This window comes from Vicugna pacos, chromosome 13 (assembly GCF_048564905.1).
Source record: "Vicugna pacos chromosome 13, VicPac4, whole genome shotgun sequence".
Taxonomy (NCBI): domain Eukaryota; kingdom Metazoa; phylum Chordata; class Mammalia; order Artiodactyla; family Camelidae; genus Vicugna; species Vicugna pacos.
The window spans coordinates 55,092,708-55,114,731 of record NC_132999.1 but is presented as its reverse complement, the minus strand read 5'-3'; the positions used below and the strand labels follow the sequence as shown (position 1 = coordinate 55,114,731).

General features: G+C 50.8%; 1 protein-coding gene across 1 annotated transcript; it reads left to right on the top strand.

Moving 5' to 3' along the window:
* The first annotated feature begins 3,328 nt into the window (after positions 1 to 3,328).
* Positions 3,329 to 5,767, top strand: KLHDC7A (kelch domain containing 7A). The gene has a single exon (XM_031683719.2). The coding sequence runs from the start codon at positions 3,329 to 3,331 to the stop codon at positions 5,717 to 5,719; it is 2,391 nt and encodes a 796-aa protein (XP_031539579.2). The 3' UTR covers positions 5,720 to 5,767.
* Positions 5,768 to 22,024: the final 16,257 nt, after the last annotated feature.

Sequence of the window (22,024 nt, the reverse complement as noted above, 5' to 3'; positions counted from 1 at the left end):
TGTGTCTCCCTAACCTGCATCACTGCACCCCAGCACAGGGCCTGGTACATGGTGAACGTCTCAGGAATATTTGTCCTCTCAGTGACTCAGTCTATGTCCCCTCCTTCTCTTACCAATACTCAACACTAAACACTTCTTTCTGCAGTCAGATGCTCTACCACTGAGCTATACCCCCTAAACACTTCTTTCTGGAATCTTCCCTGACCTCTACTCTGATGCCTCTTGCTCCAGCCTCCCTGGCTGTCCAATAGTCTGGTTGTACTGTGTCAATAAGCACCTGTTGACACATCACCTTGTTAATTTTTTCTTTGAGATACACTGTGCTTTGATCATATCTCAGGAGTGTGCGCCATCTTCCAGATCAGGACATAAGTCCTTCCCCGGGGCTGGGACTGTGTCTTCTGCTCCTGCTGGTCCTCCCCACCTTCCCCTGGCCACTCCAGGGACCTGGTTTGGCCACACCCAACATCCAAGAGCATCGTTGCCAATGAAAAGAGAGATTGTCTGACTCAAAGGGTTTAAGCTGGAGCTATCAGGAGATTTCAGACGATGAGAAATGCTATGAAGTCTTTATCAGATGGGAAGGAGCCCACCAAAGGGGCTGAGAAGCTACTCACTCAGTGGTGTCTAAGAGGACAATGCCAGGTCACACCCACCAGAGGGACACGCCACAGTCTCCCTCTCCAAGGGAGTCCCATAAGCTGCCCTTACTGCTGGAATGGTAGCTTGGACCCGGGGGGTGGGGTGGGGGTGGCCCACATCAGTCCCCGAATTTCACCACTGGACAAATCACTTTTACTTCTCTTTATAACTCATCCTCTCCTTCCCAGAGGAAGACAAATGGGCCTTGTAGTTGGAGACACCTGGTTATAAATTAAGACTCTGCCAATGACAGCCTGCATGACATCTGTACACCCCTTCGAGCCTCGGTTTCCTCACCTGTAAAATGAGGGCAATGACAATGCCTCCTCTGTGGATTATTGGGAAGATGAGATGGTCTTACTCTTGCAAAGTACCCAGGATTCCTTCCCTTTCCCCACTTCTCACCCGGATGGTATAGGGAGCAGACGCCACCCCGGGGGTGAAGAGGAATTCTCAGCAGACAAGTGGAAGAGCCGACTTACTTTTCATTCCTCAACCCACAGGAATCTCCTGAGATGATTATTAATGTGGAGATTTCCTGGAAGCCACCCCAAGCCTACTGAATCAGAAAGTCTGGGAGTGGAGCTTGGAAATCTGCATTTCTAACAATAATTGTCCATCCCTATTTTAGCCATAGTGGGAAGAGAGGAAACCCTGCTGCCGGTCACCAGTGGGACAGGCTGAGCAGGCCTGGCTCCAGGAGAAGTCATAGCTGCTGGATGAATTTAGGTCGTTAAAAGTCTGGAGTCTGGAAAGAGGGATAGAAGTCCCCATTTATAGGCAAACTGACATAACCTTGCAGCTGCCATAAAATGGGGGTGACAACAGTATTTCCCCTAGGTGAGATCATTTGGGTGAGCATCAGGTGAGATTCACCCGGACTGTCTGCCCCCTCCTCCCCCTGGAAAGGTACCATCCTGCCAGCTCTTGTCCCAGTTTTGCCCAGCCCCATACAGGCTCAGGCCCCAAAACTGAGCTTCCTTGGAGACTCGGCATCCAGCAGAGCAGAGAGCACTTTGACCTGCGGCCCACGTGACAGAGGCTGAAAGAGAACAAGGAGGAAAAGATGATCCCGGACGGACAGAGGCACGGAGAAGCCTTTGACCTGACCGTGCAGGACAGGAGGGATGTGGACCAGCAAAGACAAGGGAAGGTGGCCTGAGCCCCAGCCCAGAGCCAGGCATGCGAGGCAGAGATCAGGTAAACTGAGGCTGGAGCATGGAGGAGTGTGAACAGCATCAGAAAGAGTCAGGATTTTCTCAAGTCAAGGTTTCAAGGCCAGATTCCTCCAAACATGTGTTTCCTCCAGAGTGGTTTTTATTCTCACTTTTTAATTAGATGCCAACATTTAGAAACCAAGAGTGGTGGCATCACCGCCTAGACGCTCAGCATCTCAGACACAGTGGGACCAGCAGTGCTGCGTCCGCCTGCCTGGCGCCATCGGCCAGTGGGTCCTCGCTTGTTGACTTTACCTGTCCAGCCCCCACAGGCAGCACGAGGTTGAGACCCCTGCCCCGGCTTTTGGTGACTCCGAGAGGACTTCAGTCTGGGGAGGGACAGTTACACCTGGGGTTCAGAAGGTCCCACTGATGATGATTGATGTGAGTGACAATAACACTGACGAAGAGAGAGAGAAAGAGGAGAGGAAGAAGAGTGGCTGACATTTACTAAGCTTTCACAAGGTGGAGCTCCGCCCCCTGGCCTTCCCACACATTAGCCCATCTTGTTCTCACCATGACCTTAGGAGGTGCATATGCTGTTACCTCATTTTTCAAGCAAAGAAACTGAGGCACAGAGAGGTGAAGTTTCTTGCCTAAGGTTACACAGCTGGTAAGTGGCAGAGCCAGACGGACTGGCTCCGGAATCCAGGGCATGGATGAGATTGAGGGGGTGGGTGAGTCTCCCCAGGCCTCTCACCGTGTGAGATTATCTGGTTTGGAGGGTGAAGATGTGCCCCGAGTCTGTCCCCGATCTGGGTACTAATGCCATGTGTTTTCCCCAACTCCTCGCAGGAAGGCTGGTTCTCATGGTCAACTGGTCGGGCAGGGAAGGAGGGCAGAGGTGTTCAAGAGCCTGGTCAGGTGGCTTGGCCGCAGTCCCCAGCTCAGCCTCCCCTGCTGCTAACTCTGAACCCCACCATGGGGACCACATGACCTTAACAGGAAGGAAACAGACCCAGGAGGATCTCATGCCACACCTGCCACGGCGCCACCTGCCCCACAACTCACCACACCCAACCCTCCCTGCCCAGCGCATTTGCAAAAGAGAAACACCGAACACACACAAATAATAACCAGCCCCGTGTGTTTCCTGGCATCGGGTGACTGTTTGGTCAAGAGCTTCCTTCCTCATCATGTACCTGCCAGACACTTCTAACTCCCGCCCAGAGCTGCCGGCTCGGGGGGCTGATCACAAGCTTGATCCCCAGGGCAGGTGCCTTGTGCTCCCCAGGGGAAGTATCAAAGGATCCGAGGAGGCCAGACCCTGAGACCTGCGAGCCCCGGGCCCCCGTGGCCACCCTCTGCCAGCTCAAAGTCACCTTTGCTCCAACTCTTCTGCTGGCCAGCCGGCCAGAGTCAGCCCAGACCCCCCTCCCGCTCAGCTCGGCAGGAACCAGGAACCGTCCCTATTGGGCAATCATTAATCGGATTCTTGACATTCCTCTGCCTTGGGTCAGCTTGGGAACATGCTCCCCAGAGGAGGAGGAGCGGAGACCCAGGACTGGCATCTGGACATGCAGCTGACTGGCAAGGTGGTGCTGTCCGCCGCTGCCCTGCTCCTGGTGACCGTGGCCTACCGGCTGTACAAGTCAAGGCCCACCCAGGCCCCACGGAGGGGCGGGAACGCCAAGGTCAAGGCCGAGCAGGAGGCAGAGGGCTCTGGGCAGCCTGCCACCCACGGGGCTGTTTCTGGGGCGCCACGCTGGGGCCTGAGACGCAGGAGGGGAAGCGAGGGGACTGGAGAATTGCCCAGCTGCAGCTGGGAGAATCCTGAGCGCTCCGGAGTCCTGGCAACGGGAGCCTCTTCCAAAGACTCAGAAGCCGGGGAGACTGGGCAGCCCGGGAACAAAGGTGCTGGCGGAGGGCAGGGTGGGCCACGCCTGGACTCCCACCTGACAGCTCCTCCACGCGGTGGCCAGGAAGCCGGAACAGCCTCTGGCGGTAAGCCCAGACTGACCCATCACCCCCATTTGTGCAGTGAACCCAAAAGCTCCCCAATCAGCCTCACGGCGGCGGACGGCAACAGTGGGGGCAGTGAGCCTACTCCATGGCTGAACAGCAGGCCCCCCAAGCAGCCAGGGGCCGGAGAGCAGGAATCCCCCCACCAACGCTGGGCAGCCCACACAGGAGACGGGAGCGACATGAGTAAGAGCTGGGTCTTTACCCGTGTGACAGGGGTCCATAGGGAAGAGGCCGGGGCCCTCCAGGCTGCCTCAGACATGGGCCTGGCCTTGCATCAGCAGGAGGGAGCCACCGATGCCTCTTATACCTTCTCGTCCATGGCCCGGGTTCGAGTGGTAGAGAATTTCATACCGGAGAAGGTGGAGGGGATCAGGTCCCCGCTGAAGGGCAAGGTGTATGATTACTATGTTGAATCCACCTCTCAGGCCACCTCCAGGGGTAGGCTGGCCCCCAGAAAGGCAGCCCTGGCTGAGACTCCATGCCCTGTTTCAGTGCCACACCCCCTGGGAAAGGGGGCAGCCTCCGGAGGCCATGTGGATGACAGAGTAGGTGGGGCAGAGGCAGCTGCCTCCCCGCAGCCTGAGCTGTTGCCCTCTGTGCAAGGCTTCAGCAGGAAGGAGAGTCTCCTTCAGATCGTGGACAACCCAGAGCTTCAGCTGCAGCTCGATGGCTTTGGAGACTCTGCTCCCTCCTGCCCAGACCAGAGTGCTCCGCCCACCGGCCCCATATCCCGGGATTCTCTGGGGTCCGGCTCAGCCGGAAGCAGTGAGAAGCCCCACGTGCAGTTTGTGGCTGGGACCAATTTCTTCCACCTCCCGCTCACCCCAGGTTCAGCCCCAGATGTCCACCTGGATCTGGGCAATTGCTATGAGGTGCTAACTTTTGCCAAGAGGCAGAGCCTGGAGGCCCTGAAGGAGGCCGCCTACAAGGTGATGAGTGACAACTACCTCCAGGTCCTGCGCAGCCCAAACATCTACGGGTGCCTGAGCGGGGCAGAGAGGGAGCTGATTCTCCAGCGACGGCTCCGGGGCCGCAAGCACCTGGTGGTGGCCGACCTGTGCCCCCAGGAAGACTGCAGCCGCCTCTGCTGCTACGACGGTGAGCGGGATGTCTGGCACCCGCTGGCCCGCCTGCCCCCCGAGGCTGTGTCCCGGGGCGGTGCCATCTGCAGCCTCTTCAATTATCTCTTTGTGGTGTCCGGGTGCCAGGGGTCCCGGCGCCAGCCCTCCGGCCGCGTCTTCTGCTACAATCCGCTGACGGGGATCTGGAGCGAGGTGTGCCCGCTGAACCAGGCCCGGCCGCACTGCCGGCTGGTGGCCCTGGACGGGCACCTGTACGCCATCGGGGGCGAGTGTCTGAACACAGTGGAGCGCTATGAGCCCCGCCTGGACCGCTGGACCTTTGCCCCGCCGCTCCCCAACGACACCTTCGCCCTGGCGCACACAGCCACGGCGTGTGGCGGAGAGATCTTCGTCACCGGCGGCTCGCTGCGCTACCTGCTGCTCCGCTTCTCCGCCCAGGAGCAGCGCTGGCGCGTCGGCCCCACGGGGGGCGGCAAGGACCGCACGGCCGAGATGGTGGCGGTCAAGGGCTTTCTCTATCGCTTTGACCTCAACCGCAGCCTGGGCATCAGCGTGTACCGCTGCAGCGCCAGCACCCGCCTCTGGTACGAATGCGCCACGTACCGGACCCCATACCCGGACGCCTTCCAGTGCGCCGTGGTGGACGACCTCATCTACTGTGTGGGGCGCCAGCGCACCCTCCGCTTCCTGGCCGACTACGTCTCGCCCAGGTTTGTGCCCGAGGAGCCGCAGAGCTTCCCCTCCCCGCAGGGCACCCTCCTGCCCACCGTCCTGACCTTGCCCGGCCCTGAGGTGCCCCAGACCAGGGTCTAGCAGCCCCTCTGCTGGGCTCCTTCTGCAAAACTAGAGGCAAAAATCACCCTCTGCTCACCACTCCATGGGGTGTTTCTGGGAGATCCAGCAGTCCAGGAATTTGAGTCCCGCTTACTGGCTAGGATTCCTAGCCGAGTCTTTGCCCTCATTGGGCTACAGAAGCCCAGTGTGAAAATGGAACTTGAGACTGGTGTTCTGGGGCCAAGGGCACCCCTTGTCTGCAGGGATGGCCACCACCTTGCTTCAGATCTGAATCTGAGTGGGCGAGGCAGGTACCAAGACCCCAGCAAAGTTCAAGGGCACAGCCTTATCACAGTCAAGTTCCAGGGGCCAGTTGCCGCCTCAGGCTGACCCTGCTGGATCTGGACCAGCTCTCCATAAGCTGCTGGTGCCTCTTCCGAAACAGTGTCTGCTGAGCCCCAACCTCCAACGTTCCCAGAAGCACCCTGGACACACAAGTGGGGAAAACTGAGGGAGGGGTTTCTGGCAGGACCAGGAAGGAGCCCAGGGGAGCCCCAGGGGGCCATCCAGAGGGAGAGACAGCTAGAGAAGCAGAACAGCTAAAGTTGGAGGTGCCCATGGAGACTGTTGCCTGCAGAGTAAATTGACCAAAGCCCACTTCTCTTTTTCCCATTGCCCAGAATTCTAATATGCCGGAAGGAGGAGAAACTTCCATTTTTAGCATCCATTTGTAAAGGTACATCTTGTAGGGTCTACTGAGAATACATCTGAGTCTGTATATTAAATCTCAGGAGAACAAGGAAAAGATGTGGTCCCAGGACCAGCCTCCTGCTGGGCATTGTTATCGGACTGCTTCATTCTCTCCCCAGATCTGAGAACCTTTCATAATACAGCTCTTTGTGAAACCCAGCCCTCCCTTTGGGAGCTGGGGACAGCCACGACAACCCAGCCCTTCCAGGTGGTGAGATGTGATAACATTACTTGCCCTTCCTTGCCTTGTGGTCACCTGGTCAGACCAGAGAGGACCAGGGAGGGGCAGGTCCATGATGGAGCTGAGGAGCTAGAAGGTTCTAATAGTGCATCGGAAGACTGGGATCTCCTTTCACATCAGGTTTGGTAAATTCTTAATGAGAAGAAACCCTCCAGCCTCGGGAAGTTACCTTTCCTTCCCAGAAGGAGGGAAGATAGACTGGTCCAATCTATCACTGCAGCCCTGTTCCATCTCCAAGGGAGACACACATATGGACAGGAGAGCAGTGATGCTCTTGGTCCCAGCCAGAAGCCAGGGGAGCTGGGACTACTTCTAAAGTGACAAGCAGCATGTGGAAATGGGTAGAGAAGGGTGGTGCGTGCACCAGGGCAGGCCTGGCAGGCGGGGAGGTGGGCGTGCTGACTTCAGCCTCCCCATCTTGAAAACAGAAGGACGATCTGTGTCCTTCTCTGCCTGGGGGATAAAGGTGAGCACCTGGAGAAAGCTCTGCCCAAGCTCCCAGGGGTCCTGGCAGGCGCTTATGTTCATTGCAGCTGCTGGGGCGGAGCTGGGGGTCTTTTTGGAAGATCCAGGATTGGAACAACGAGTGAAAAGGGCACTTTTCTCGGACCACACAAGGCCACCTTCCCTATTCTGGGATCTGGGAGGTCAGGCTGCTTAATCTATTTCTAAGTTGGAGGCCTGGAAAGGAAAGTTAGCTGGGACTATGGCTGAAGCCTGGGGAGAGTGACCTTCACCCCCCACCCCTAGTCCCCACCAAGGCCATGCTCAAGCTCAGAGCCAAGACTCAGGCATGAACTTCCAAGGGACCCAGGGGGAGCGGGAGATGTGATGCCAGGCAGAGAAAGGAGTTTGCTTGGGAAGAGAACCCCATCTGGGACCTGGGGCAGGGGGAGCCAGATCCAGCCCCAGGGGCAGTTCTGCCATAAAGAGCCAGGCAGAGGACAGGATCTCAGCCAAGCTGGGTTGAGTGTAGGGGAGGGCTCCAAGCTGACAGTGAGCTAAGGCTCACTCTGGGGAAGCTTCCGGAAGCCCACTGCATACCTATAGCAGGGACTAGGGAAATGGATCAAGGGATAAGGCAGCATCGTTTGTTCCAGCCCCAGTGATGGTGGGTGTGATCTCTATGATGAGAGGGAGAGAGCTGAGACTTGGGCCTGAGCTGAGATGAAAAGTATGCTGCACACCTCATCTGCCTCCTATGGTCCCATGGCAGACATCACTAACTGATTGCCGTACCTTTTCTGATTGAGCCATTTTAATGGCCTCAGAACTGTTTCAACACAGGGTCCCAGGTGGTCATTACCAATAGATTCGGGCTAATGTGTTTCTCATTCTTGGCCTGGATCTCCAGAGCTGGATTTAAGGATGAGAGTAACCAGAGGGTCAGGGCCATCGAGGTAAGGCAAGGTAGTTCAGGGAGCCTGCGAAGACACCTAGGGCCGTGAGGGTCAGGGTTCACTTACAGAACGTTTTAGCTAGGTGCTGTTTCAGCACATCACTGCCCTAATGGAGCTCACCTTTTAACCATAGAAAACAGGCAATTTTAAAAAACAAATTTGTAAACAAACAAAGAGAACCCAAACTGCGTATGGGGCACAAAGAAAGAGGAGGCAGGGAAGTGGGATTGCGTGATCCGGCTCCTTGATAAGAAGACCCTGGCAGAGCCCTGAGTGGAGGTCTGGGAGATGCAGAGGCCAGGGCTGGCTCCGGGCCCGGGAAGGGCTTGGCCACACTAGCCGGGGAGTCAGGGTGGCCTCCCAGGATCCCCATCTTGGTGTGTGAAGAGCCCAGCTCTTCTGCTTTAGCCTTTCTTGGAAGGGAGAGCACTCCATGACACCAACATTTATAAAAGCTTTTCCTAGACGGGGTTGAGCTACCCCCTCAAGAGAGAAGCAGAGTTGGCACATTTAGGGATGACGGTCAAAATGACACACGGACACCACATCTGCATGTGGAAGGCCATTCTGACCCCTTGGAAGCCCAACTCACTCCATGGGGTCAGAGTCTAGCCTTTCCACATGACCTTTTTGAGTAGCCCTGTCTGTTGACCTCGAGCCCTCAGCCTCAGAGTAGCCTGTGTGTCAGCTGGCTTCTCCACGGGTCATCTGTCCTGCTTTCCCAATGAGTTCTTTGCTCTTTAGGGGAAAAAAAAACCCTTTAGGCTTGGATCACTTCCCAAATTAGGCCAACCATGCCATTATAGAAAAAACAATTGGAAAATAGAAAAAGGTATACAAAATCTCCCCAGATTCACCACCCAAAGACAAAGTCCCACTGCGGTGCAGGTCCCTGCAGTCTGTTTTTCCTGTGCATGATTTTTGTTTGGCTTGATTCTTGCCAAGGTGTGATTATGCTGAATATACAATTCAGTTGCTTCCTTCTTTCACTTCACTTTGCAGAATAAGCATTTTCCCATGTCACTACAAACCTTCGGTAAACATCATTTCAATGGTTGCACAATATTCCATCCAGTGAATGTATCATGGTTTATTTAAACAGTTTCCCCTCCTTTGGGTCTGTAGGTTTTTTGTTTTTGTTTTTTTTCCTGTTGGCTTCTTTTTCTATCACAAATAAAACGTCCTTTGTTTTCGCGTCCCTCTCTGTCTGAGGCCTCCATCAATATTTACAAGCGAAGCTCAGCCTTGGTTCTGTCTGGAATCATCAGGTTATTGAAACAACCATAGCAACCACAGCAGTTGCCAGGAGCTGGGGCCTGGGCCCTGCTCTGACCGCAGGGCACAGAGCTGCCCTTGGAAATGACCAGTGAGAAAGGTCATCAGACCAAGGCTGGAGGCCGTCCAGGTGCTCCGCCCTGTGGGATTCCTGGAACCAGGATGGAAGACACAGAGCCCTGCTCTGAACAGATCAGAGACTGGATCGCACACTTTCTACACCTACCCTCACTGATCCTCACAGTCAGCCCAATTCACAGGTGAGAAAACTGAGGCTCGGCAACTTCAAGGAATCCTGCCTCCATGGTAAAGTCCAAAGACCCTCAGTTTCCTTAAAAGTATCCTTGAACACGGCCTGCACACTCCCAGCATGATGCTCTTTCCAATCCCCTGACATGAGACACAGAGCCAAGAACTTGGCATCAGCTGTCTCCTGGGCTGCGCCCAATCTCTGCCCGCCCCCATCAATCAATTATGCTCTATCTTTGACCTTGGAACTCAAAACAAATTATCTTAAGCTCTCTGATCCTCTATATCTGCATCCATAAAATGGGTCTGCCCCTGCCAGCCTCAGGAGGATGTGGTAAGGACTAACAAGAGAACACGTGTAAAGCACCTGGCCCAGGGACTTCTCCGAAGTCCTTCTCCCCGCTGTGAGGGGAGGGTGCTGTGAGCCAGCTCAGGAGAGGGGCTCTCATCTCCTACTCCCCTCCTCGGTGTCCTGGCCCCAGAGGAAGGAGGTTGCCTGACATTTAAGCTCCAGAGGTCCCCCTTCTTGTTTGACAGGGTCTGAGGGTTGAGGGAGGATGCTCAAGTTATTTATGTTTTGGACCATCTAGGTTTTGAGACTGAGCCCCCGTTGTGAAGGAAAAGCCGGGCTGTTCTAACAAGAGAACTCACAAGTCTAGGAATGTGAAGGAGAGGCTGGGCTATGCTAACAAGATAACTCACAAATCTAAGTATTGGAATACTGATCTGAGTTCTGCTAGACTAACTTGTAAATCTAGGTTAATTAGTGTTGGTTTGCTGTTCATGTTTTTTTGCTAGCCAGCTGGGTTTTCAAAGATACATATCTGGCTTTGGAATGTTGGTTTGCTGCCTCCCTGCCTCCACTTTTGTGATGATAATGCTGCTAAAGCTGTTCCATGCCTATTGGCCGAATACTTACCCTATAAAACCTCATGCGCATGTCTTGGAGGTGCTCAGAGCTTCGGAGCAGAAGCCCCTCTGAGCCCGCTGGGTAATACATCTGAGTACTCCAACCCTTGAGTGGTGCTTGTTTCTTGACTGGCCTGTCATTTCTGTAACACCGTAATCCTCCAACAGGGTGGGTAACTGACTGACTTGAGTTTCCCAGGTTCAGTGCGTGAAGCATTTCCCCACAGCGTCCTACAGCACTGAGAAACTCCAGAAGCTGCTCAGAGCCCCCTGGAAGCCTCAAGAAGGTGCCAGGTGGAGGTTGGCTCCTTTCTCTTACAGATGGGGGGCCAAGAGCTCCTCTGAGCGACCGGGAGTCTGCTATGCTGTGTCTGGCCTGCAGATTTTCAGAGCCACAGACAGGTGCCCAGGCTTCCCGCCTTCGTCATCCTTACCTGGAAGGGCCTCAGAGCCCTCTGGAGCTGTGACTCCAGCCCGGAGGAGCCCCCTAGGCAGACAGGAGGCTGCAATGGAGGAAATGATGGAGGAAACGGAGATGACGCAAGGAGAGTCTGCAAACAGCTTCAGGACTCAGGTGTTTTGAAAAGCGGGATGTGGGGCAAAATAAAACAAAAATTTTTGAAAAATGATCAAATCTTGGTTGCCTTTTTATGTGCAGGGAGAGGATGGAAACACAGATCTTATACCAGGAACAGTATCAACCGTGTTCCCTGCCCTGGGCTGTGGGCCACCGCTTAGCCATCATTCCCCCATCAAATCCTTACTGAGACATCGCTGTCTGAGAGTGATATAGGGGAGGAAACAGAGGCAAGACGTTTCATAAAAATTAAAAGTTACTATTTAATATCTACTCTCACATCTACCTTTTTATTATTTAAAAAACTGGAAGAGAGAAATTAACCATTAGCCATACACGTATTGGGTGTGTCGACTGAAATACACGCGCACCCTGAAAGTTGAGAGTTAGTTAGTTTCATTTGGCCGGAGGACTCCAGCCGGGATGACAGCCTCTCAGATCGCTCTGAGGTGCTGCTCCGAAGAGGCAGGGGAGGAGCTAGGATATAGAGGAGCTTTACAACAAAGACCAGGTAGTTGGAACAATAAAAGATTACTTGCTATCTAAAGAAAAGCAGGCATCTCAAGTTACAGAATTTAGTGCTTTTCTATGGATGGGAGGAAGCAAACATTTGGGCTCATTGAATTCATTCCTTTGACAAGCACCTAGCTATCTAAAGCCAGTATCTTGTCCTTTCTTTTTCTGAGTCCCCTCAGGGTGCACCACTGAGTGGCTGCAGAGGCTGGGCTGCAAGGCTTGTCTTCCCTGGGGGGGGGGTGGCAGCCTCTGATGACTTGATGGCTTCAGCATTCTTTGCTTACTGATAGGCTTGCAGTATCTTTCGTTCACAGGTACTAATTGAGGGCTAACAGGCACTGTGCTTATGTGATCTCATTTTAGCCTCAGGACAACTGTGTAGATGGCAAAACTGGCCAAATTCTCCCCCTTTCCATCAATTTCATCACCCTTGAATCTAGCCGTGGGCCTTGCTCTAAATAGCTTGGGCATTGGGTTTACTTGCTTGTGGTCTTAGAAACTCTGAGATCACACTGGAGGCAAGTGGCCCTGCTCACCAGTTCCCTCAGTCACCGGCCAGCCAGGCACCCGAGCCACTGACCACCAGCTGACCACAGACTTCCCAAGTGAGCCCAGCCAAGCCCAGCAGACCACCTGAGTGAAGCCCACCCCAAAGCGCCAATCCACTGACTCATGAGCGAAAGAGAGGGTTGGGGGTTTAAGCCCAAAATTTCGGAGAAATGAATCATCATTTATATGTTTACTGGGTACTAACTGTTTGTGACTCAGTCATAGGTAAGCGATCCAACAGTCCTGTGATACAATCACTATTATCACCACTTTATAGCACAGGAAAGTGGAGTTCAAGAAAGTGACTGCCAGCCTCAGGAGGATGTTGTAAGGACTAGATCATACCAGGGGAAGAAGCTGGGACACCACCCCAGATCTGCCTGACTCCAAATCCTGTGTCCTTCATCATTCGGCCACACGGTCCTGCTGCGGGCGGTTAGGTTCTTGTCTCGTCGCAGAAGGAATTGAGACGGAACATGGACGTTAAGAAAGTGAAGCAGGGATTTATTAAAGGATAGATCATATACTGTCAAGGGGAGAGCGGGCAGGCTCAGGGGAGCAGCTGTGCCTAGTTTCTTCGGCAAATTGGTTACAGAGAGTGTAACAATGAACAGGCAGAATATTCATTGGGGAGGGATGGGTTTGGGGTCCTATTCCCTGATTTTCATCCCAACTCCACCTTCCCGAGGTGGGTAGGGATTTTTGTCCTTATTTAGTCTGGACTGGAAGTGTCATGGCGTCGGTGCATGATGGGGACTTCTAATCTGCAAGGCTAATTTTATTGTAATGAGGGCATAATGAGCAAAAGGTTACATTCAGATGCTGGATATTCCTGCCTTTCTCCCACCTTTCTTGGCCTTCAGGGCACTTGTCACCCCAAAATGTGTGACTGGGTGTCAGCCCAGAGGTTCCTGCTTTTATTTCTCTGCCCAGGGACCCCTGTTGTTTAGATGATGTAGGATTTCCTGTATTTGGCCCACAATCCTCCTTTTTGCCCAACTCCTGCCATTTGGCCTGCATCCCCTTTTCTCTGCTCATATGGCATCTGCCTGCTCTAACAGTCCTGGTTCTGTTTTAGCCAGAACCAGGGCATGGAGGTCCCTCCTGGGGGCCTGGCCGTGGGGCTTGGCAATCTGCCCTCTGCTGTTCCCAGGAGGGTGAGAGCCTCACCAGGTTCCATAGGGGACAGCTACGAGCCAGCTCACAAGAGGGTCTTCTCAGAAAGAGTAGGTCAGCTCCTTGAAAAATAACCACTAGCACCTCCTGAGGGCTGAGCTCTGCTGTGAGCACTTGACTTACAGTCCTTCATTTATTTCTTAACACAACCCTGTGTGTTAGATCCTTTACTGTTTTACATCTGAGGAAACTGAGGCACAGAGAGTTTAAGTAACCTGCCCACAGCTGGGCAGCCAACATGTGATAGACCCCGTGGTACCCCAGGGCCGGCCCACTGTCATCAGGAGACGAATCGGCTATGAGAATAGGGGAGGCTTTGCCTCCTGCCCTCCTGCACTTCGAAGTCAAGGCCTTGGCTTCCTTGCTCACTGAGTCTAGTTCACATGAGCAACTCCGTTGTCTGATCTAGGTCCTGGCTCAGGGCAGGAGCGTGGTGACACTTAACTGATAAAAGGAATAGAAATGGCAAGGTCCAGTCCAACACACTGCTGGCTGCCAGGCTGTGTGGACCCCCTCTTCCTGGCATGCATTTGATCCCTGGAGTGAAGGTTGGAAATCCAAAATCCTGAGACCACTCACCAAAAGCCAGGAACCTTCTCATCACATTACCCGACCCTTGAGGTCACTCAGAAGTTTACACAGAGATCTCAAACCCATTCTGTCCCATTTCACAGATGAAATAAGTGAGGCTCAGAGAGATCTCACAGCTGTGATGTCAATACCCATCTTTCAAGGCCCTAAGAGGGTGGCCTCAGATCCCTGACCCGTATGCTCCCCACCCCTCCACAGGGGTGCCCCACGCTGCACACAAAACTTCCCTAATTTTCACTCCACCGCCTTGGCCTGCAGGTCCGCTGGCCCCAGGGAGTTCCCCGTGGGCAGCAAGGTTGCCTTGTCTGCCTTCGTCCTTGGTTCCAGCACAGAGCAGCCACACAGCTCAGCTCCGAGAAGGCCCCAGCTGAGTTGTGTCCATGTTTAAAATGCACCGTCAGGTACCGCAGCCAGGTGTTCAGCACTGCCCAGCTGGGTTGCCTTCCTGCCTCCAAGAGGGACTGTTTCATACCTTCGGTCTTTTCCTCAAATCCCCCCACCCACACTGGCACACAATATCGGGGTTCAGGAAGCCCCTCAGTTCTTACGAGGCAGGGCACACTGGTTCTGCTGTAGGAGTCGGCACCTGCACACAGTCCATGTAAGGAGCAGGCTGCACTGCCTGAGGAGGTACCACCCCCTGGTGGGCCCGACTGGCAGGAGTTGGTGTATAAATACCCCAGCTCCCTCAGCCCTCGGTGGGGAGCTCATGCTCTGGCTCTGCTCCCTTAACAATGTCCTTTAATAAAGTCACTCCAGTCCTCTCTGTCAATGCTCCCACCTGCTACTCCCACCTCCAAGAGACTTAGGGGAGGTACGCTCTCCTTTCCCCTCAAGCCCACCTCCTCTTACCTTCTTTAGGACTGCACATCATGGACAGTCCAACTCCAGCACCAACAACCTCCTTTATTTCTAATGGGTTCCCAGCTTAAAAGAAAAGTCAGTTCCACGTGATTTGCCTGATAGGTCAATAAATAAAAACCAGGAATACACTTAGAAGGTTAAAAATACTCCACAAATACAATGTGTCTTTATTTGTAATGAGTGTCAAAGTGATGTAGCGTCGCTGCATTCTTGAAAACAGTTTATCCTCTAAAGAACTGTGATGGTTTCTCCTGCAATCATGTTTATACTATCACATTCAGTAATCTTTACTTTGTAGAAAACACGAGGGTTAGCTGTAGCCTGCCCTCAATTTGAATCATAATAAATTCTGAGTACACTCTTTAAAAAAAAAAAAAAGAAGCCTGCTCTCACAGAATGCTTACCATGGGATCTGAAAGAGCCAAAATCTTGGACTGTACTTAGAACCTTTTAAACACATACCTGGTATCTTTCAGCCACTTGATTTCATTCCCAAGCCGGGTCTCTCTCTCCCCTGGACAATGCAGTAGGGTGGAGGGTGAGGCATGATGGCAAATTCGGTCAATATCAACCTCAAGTAAACACAGGGAGGTAACGTCTTTACTCCAAGGTGTCTTTAAAGAAAGAAAACATTTTTATTGGGATAAAATACACATAGCACGAATTTATCATCGTAACCACTTTAAAGTGTACAATTCAGTGGCATTCAGTGTGTTCTTAGTGTTGCATGTCTATGTTTTACATGACCCACAATGTAACACAATCATTAACATGTTTTATTCCTATGTTCTGTTACAAAAAATTGTTGTAGAATAAATATAGGATTGGAAAAATACAGAGAAGTTCAAAGAAGACAGTAGAAATCACTCTCACTCCGAAATAATCAGTTTTGGGTTTTGACGTCTTTATATCCAGTCTTATTACCCATGATTTTTAAAGTTAAACATGGGATCTTACTCTGTACTTGCTATGTGACCGACCTTTTCTCCTGTTGGAATATTGTGACTACTTCCGAGTTGAAAGAATGTATCGCCGAGTTCCTTTTTATTGTGATAAAACATACAGAACATGAAATGTACCATTTTAGCCATTTTTTAAGTGTACAGTTCAGGGGCAGTAAGGACATTCCCATTGTTGTGCCGTCATCACCACCATCCATCTCCTGAGCTTTCTCATCATCCCAAACTGAAATTCCCTGCTCCCCTCGCCCTGCGTCCCCCTCGTCACCCCCACCATCCCCGCGCCCCAGAAGTAAAAGTTGTCTTTAACTTTTTGAAAAACATCCCTTCCAAGGATAGGCAAGTTCCCTGCTCCATGAGCACAGATCACTGGGAATGTGCCTTAAGCACAAAGACACACTGGTTTTCATTCATTTCAGAAAGTTCCACAAACTACTTAGAACGCAGTTTGGCGGGATGCTTTGGGGCAAAAGAATCAATAGCTTCTTTCTCAGAGACCGAACCGCTCCTTTCTACCATGGAGAAAGACAAAGGGAAAAGCATTTTCTCCATTTTCTATAAACTTCCTCCATCCTCACACTAAACTAATTACTTTTGGTGCTTTAACAAAAATATAGTTTGGAAAAGGCCGAGGGAGAAAACATGTTAATGATTGTGTTACATTGTGGGTCCTAATTATGCAACTGTGGGCCCTCACAGCAATGTGGAGCTGAGTGGCTGCAGCGATGTAGTAAGCACCTCCACCAAGGTGTGCACGCCCAGGACAGGGACCGTGTCGGAGGAGCCCTCAGGTTGCAGGTACACAGAGGACAAGTGGAAGGAGAATGGAGGGTTGGAAGACCAGGGCTCGTGGTGTAAGAAGGAAAGTTCCCCTTCCAGGAGGTGGGGAGGTCAGGACGGAGAGTGACGAGGCAAGTCAGCATAACTTGACAAACTTCTGTTCCGCCCTTCAGTCATCGGGTGATTATTAGCGAGGTGCTGGGGCTCTGGTTGTGAACAGGTTGGGCACATTCTCCCGGGGAAGCCAGGAATACAAGTGAACAACTACATAAAACAAAGGCAGGTTGGCAGAAGCTCAGGGCAGGAAACAAGTGGAGTGGGATGGAGAGTGACAGGAGGGACGTGGTTCCTAGTTCTCAAGGTGGCTTCTTGGAGGAGGTGGCAATGAAGCTGTGTTATGAAAGATGAGGAGGACTTGGCCTGGAGAAGAGAGACAGAGAGAGAAGAAGAAAGGGAAGATGAGGGAACACCAAGAGCAAGGGCCCTGGGTCCCAGCCCGAGAGAAGATCGGTGTGGCTGGGGAGGTGGTGGGAGGCGGGGCAGACAGGTCACGAAGGACATGGTCACCTGCCAGCTGGAGTAAGAAGTGTGGATTTGATTTCAGCCCAATGAGAAGCCTTCAGAGGATTTTTTTCGTTTTGTTTGTCATTAAACTTTTTATTTCAGAAGAGTTTTTAGATGTACAGAAAAGTTCCAAGGATAATACCGAGAGTCCCCATTACCCATTAGTGTCAACATCCTATACCAATATGGTATTTTTGTCACAGCTAAGGAACCAACATGGATACGTTATCATTATCTAAAGTCCATACTTTATTCGATTGCCTAAGTTTTTCCCAATGTCTTCTTTCTGTTCCAGGCTGCCATCTTAGATGTCACACTGCTTTTAGACGTCATATCTCCTGAGGCTCCTCCAGGTGCTGACGACTTCCCAGACTTCCTTTATTTGGGGCGACCTTCACAGTTTCGAGGCGTACTGGTCAGGCACTTTGTAGACTGCCCTTTAGTTTGACTGATGTTTTTCTCATGGTTATGAGTTACTCACCTGGGGTTATGGGTCTTGGGAGGAAGATCACAGAGGTAAAGCCCCGCTCATCATCACAGCACATGCAGGGTATGTGTGAACAGGACTTGCCACTGTGGATGCTGACTGTGGTCACCTGGCCAAGGTAGCATTTGTCCGGCTCCTCTGCTGTAAAGTTTCTCTCTTTTCCCACTTCCCATGTTCTTCTTTTCAGAAGGAGTCACAGTGTGCAGCCCACACTCTCAGGACGGGAAGCCACGCTCCACCCGTGCGATGGGAGAGTCTCTTCGTGAACCGTCTGAAACTCTTCCATAAGGGAGATGTGTCTCTTCCTCCCCAGTTATTTACTTACTCAATTATTTATGTCAGCAGAGACTCATAGATATTTACTCTGTACTTTGGGTCACACTCTAACAATACAGTGTTTTATTTTCTGGCCCGAACTATTCCAGCTCTGGCTACTAGGGGCCCTTTCAGTTGACTCCTGCGTCCCTTTGACAGAAACCTATCATTTTGTTTCTTGAGCAGCTCCCCGTTTTGTGGAGCACTATGAGATGCTTCTGGCTCATCTTATATTTTCCCTGCTCAGTCCCAGAATCCACCAGCTCTTCAAGGAGCCCCAGTTCCTTCTAGTAGAGAATTATATTAGATCTGGGTACTGAGTCTTAGAAGCTTTTAAGCACAAACGTGGCATTACCTGATTGCCATTCTAAATGTGTACCTCCGGGTGCTGTGGACAGAGCGTATCGGTGGGTGGCCAGAGAGGAACCTGTGATCCCAGCTAGGACGACACCACAGTCATTCCGGTGAGAGGTGTGGGGACCCACTTGAGCCCTCAGAGTTAATATGAAGATTATTTTAAACTAAAGACACTTGAGATGATCAGATGCACAGAAGTCTTCTGAAGACTTCTTGGAGCTTCCTTTATCTCACTGAAAGCAAAAACTTCTGAGAATGAAACTATCATAAATTCCCTTCTCTGGGGGAGATTTATGGCCATGCAAAAGATGGAAAAGATCACTCGCACCTGCATAAACAAACATTATCACAAATTTTCTCATCTCCTGTTTGTTCTCAAATCCAATTGTTCTTCCCCTAGAAGCCTCTTCTCTCTTTTCTTTCCCAAACTTAAGCTGTTTAGCCAACTACTTCCTTTTGTGAGCCCCTTTACTTGTGTATATATACGCTTGCATTTTGGGTCTTTTCCTCTTGTTAATCTGTCTTTTGTCAGTTTAATCTGCATGCCCTCAGGACCTGAGCCTAAGAGATTTTTCCTCCCTGATAGAAGCAATGTCCTGAACTCCACAAGGACACAAGATCAGCTAGATGTGAGTTCCTGTGATGGCAATATACACATCAGATTGTTCCTCTGCCCAATCCTCTTCAGCCCCCAGCCCAGCCTATCTCTCCCCACTGACCCCTCTGATACATTCCCTTTCTCTTCACCGATCCTGAATTGATTTCTGTTATTTCTGTTGCTTACAACCAGGAAGCCTAGCCAGTAGAGTCTAGTAGCTCTCCCCCTTAACCTCTACAGTGGAACCCTAGAAGACATCATTTCACCCTCCTCCACCTCCCACACAGAGCCCAGCTCATGGGCCATGCTGGGCAAATGCTCTTTGAGCTGGATTTGTGCTATTCGATATGCTAACAGAACAGTTGGCTGTGTAATGAGGCACCATCGGCAGGTCTATGGGGTGGGGGTGGAGGGGACCTTGGTAACCCACTTAAGAAGATAAACTGTATGCAAGTTCTTTTCCCACATTCATTTGCATGGAAACAATTAGTGGGCTAATTAAAATTGAGTCTTTTCTGTTCATTAAAGTAAGCCCAGCAGGACCTCCAGTTGGCAAGACTGTGTTGGCAGAAAGTTGGAAGTTCTCTGGTAGTAGAAAAGAAACCATTTTCATTTCATAGCAAATGTTTAATAATTCAGGTGACTGTGAATTTTGGCTGACCCTCCACTCAATAGGCTTGCAATAAGCGGCTGGGCAAGCACACATCCATCAACATCTATATCCCAGTTCAAATGAGTGAGAATTTGTAACTCTGCTCCCAGCCTGGCCTGGCTGGAGTACGCCCTGCTCCATAAAGGAAGGGTTTGTTGCTCAAATTAATAGTACAAACAAGATTTCAGAAGGGAGTGTTTGCCCTACTTAAGAGAACACACTGTTTTGAAGTAATTAGTACTATTTTCACACAATGAATGAGCTAATTGCAGATAAGCTTTATTTCTGCTTTGAAGAGGGATCCGGCAGGACCTGTACTTGGCAACACTTTGCCAATGCTTAGTTAGTATCACCACATGCTCCTGAAAGGCACAATGCCACAATTCACCGAAAGCAATCCCCTATATTCAGATTTCTAAGTAATTCTCAGTAATATCCACCAGGGCTTAATGTCGGCATCTATAAAATAGGGGTGGTACCTTTTCACAGGGTTGTTGTGAGGTGTTAATGGGTGTGTTTATGCTCATAAATAGCAGCTCAGTTCACTCTGGCCTCCCCCCAAATTTGGTCAAATGAGCAGACAGATTCTGGGCTCAGCTGCTGATGGGGAATACCGGGCATCCTGCTGACTCTTGATTCAGCAACCTCTGTATTTATGGGATGGGAACAGTATCAGCCTTTGATCTGGGCTCTGCTACCTACCAGCTGAGCAACTTGGGATCAAACCTTTCTCCTCTGTCAAATGAGGTAAGTGAATTTGCTTTGCGGTTTTAAACTTAAAAACATAATAATAATAACAAATTTCTTTGCTTGCTTATAACTGTCAGGGAGGAAAAACTGTTCCTCTATCCTGTTAGGGGAGTGCCTGAGGACCTGCAAATTAAACTAACAAAAGACATTAACAGGAGAAAAGGCATATGATTTTCATTAACATATATGTGCATGGGAGTTTACAGAGAAGAACAGAAACTCAAAGAAGCAGTTAGACTCTGGGATTATGTACTCTTTTAGCATAGGAAAGAGGGTTTGGTCTTCAAGAGACAATAAATTGTGGGAAAGTGACTAGGAAATATGTGGGCGGAACTAGTATAAAATAAGGACTATTTTAATAAGGTGTGTTTAGGTGAATTTATCTTGGTGTCCATTCCGCATCTTTGATGGTAAGAGTTGCTCTTTTCTCCCTGATACTGGGGGAAGGGGAGCTCTTCCTCAAAAGGAAGTTTATGTCCTGCTTTTCGGTGGATAAGGGGAGGGCAGAGAACTCTGCTTGCATCTGGTGATTCTCAGTTGCCTTCCGCTCAAAATAATCCCATGTCAACGTGGCATATTTTGGGGTGGGATGCTCTGATCTCCTTCCGTTCCAAATGGGACCTTAACAAGAATGGACCAGCATGGAATTTTACCGAGTTAAGAGGATCTAGCCCAGAGAGTCTTCCAGCTGAGCTGTCTTGACCATGGGACCTTGAAGCCAGGGGATCCTTTGAGAACCCAGGGGGAAAAACAGTCCTCTCCTCCTTCATTCATTCCACAAAGAGTTACTAAGCACCCTCCCCATGCTAGCTACTGTCTTAGGCATTGCACAAAAATAATAAATAAATAAGTAAATGAACAGGATGATTTCAGATGGTGAGAAATGCTATGAAATCAATACAATAGGTGCTGTGATAGAAAGGGTCTTCATCTGTGTTTCCAAGAAGCTGACTCTGAGGAAAGGACCCAATCACAAATTAGTTCATTAAAGAGGTGATTCCCAGCAACATGGATGGGGGATGTAAAATGAGCCAAGGAAAGGAAGAAAATTGGTCAAGGGGATGCACAAGGCTCAATCCTGTTGGAGAACTCAGGGAGCCATTTGGAGCACAGGTCATCCTTCTCTCACCTGAAGGGAGAGGGAACTGGTATATTTATTCACCAGCTCCTGTCAATCGCTGTTTGAGGGCTGCTCTTGGGGGAGAAGGCAGCGGGCAGGAATTCCGACACTTCCACACTGCACATGGGCAGTGCCACTCCGGCACCCAGAGAAAGCCCTCAGGCAACTGAAGATGCTGGCAGTTGGAAGTCAGACCAGCACACAGTGAAATGGCTAAAACCAAGGAGCGATGTTCAGAGGAGTCATGGTGTCCTTACAGAAGCAGGGAAGGGGGTACCCATTCAGTGGTTTTGAACTACTAACTTCACTGGAATTTTTTCTTGGAGGGCGGTGGGAGTCAACTATGAGAGTATAGCTATTTTCTCTTTTTCTTTCAAAGTATTTTCAAATTTACAGAAGAGTTACAAGAACAGTACAAAAAAAATCTTTTTTCCCCAATTCTTTTTCTTAGAATAGCTTACTTCTAGGCAGGATGCTTCATCACTTCCAAACTCGTTGGTGTTTATTTATTCCCTGCAAACAAGGGCGTTCTCCCACATAACCGCAATACAATGACCAAAGTCAGGAAATTAATGTTGATACGTTACAACCATCCAAGCCCAGAACCCCAATTGTTTCAGTAATGTCCTTTATGGCAGAGTGATCTAATCAGGAACCCACATCAC

Excerpts from the sequence above, each read along its gene's own strand:
- KLHDC7A (XM_031683719.2), top strand. The coding sequence starts at position 3,329 with ATGCTCCCCAGAGGAGGAGGAGCGGAGACCCAGGACTGGCATCTGGAC.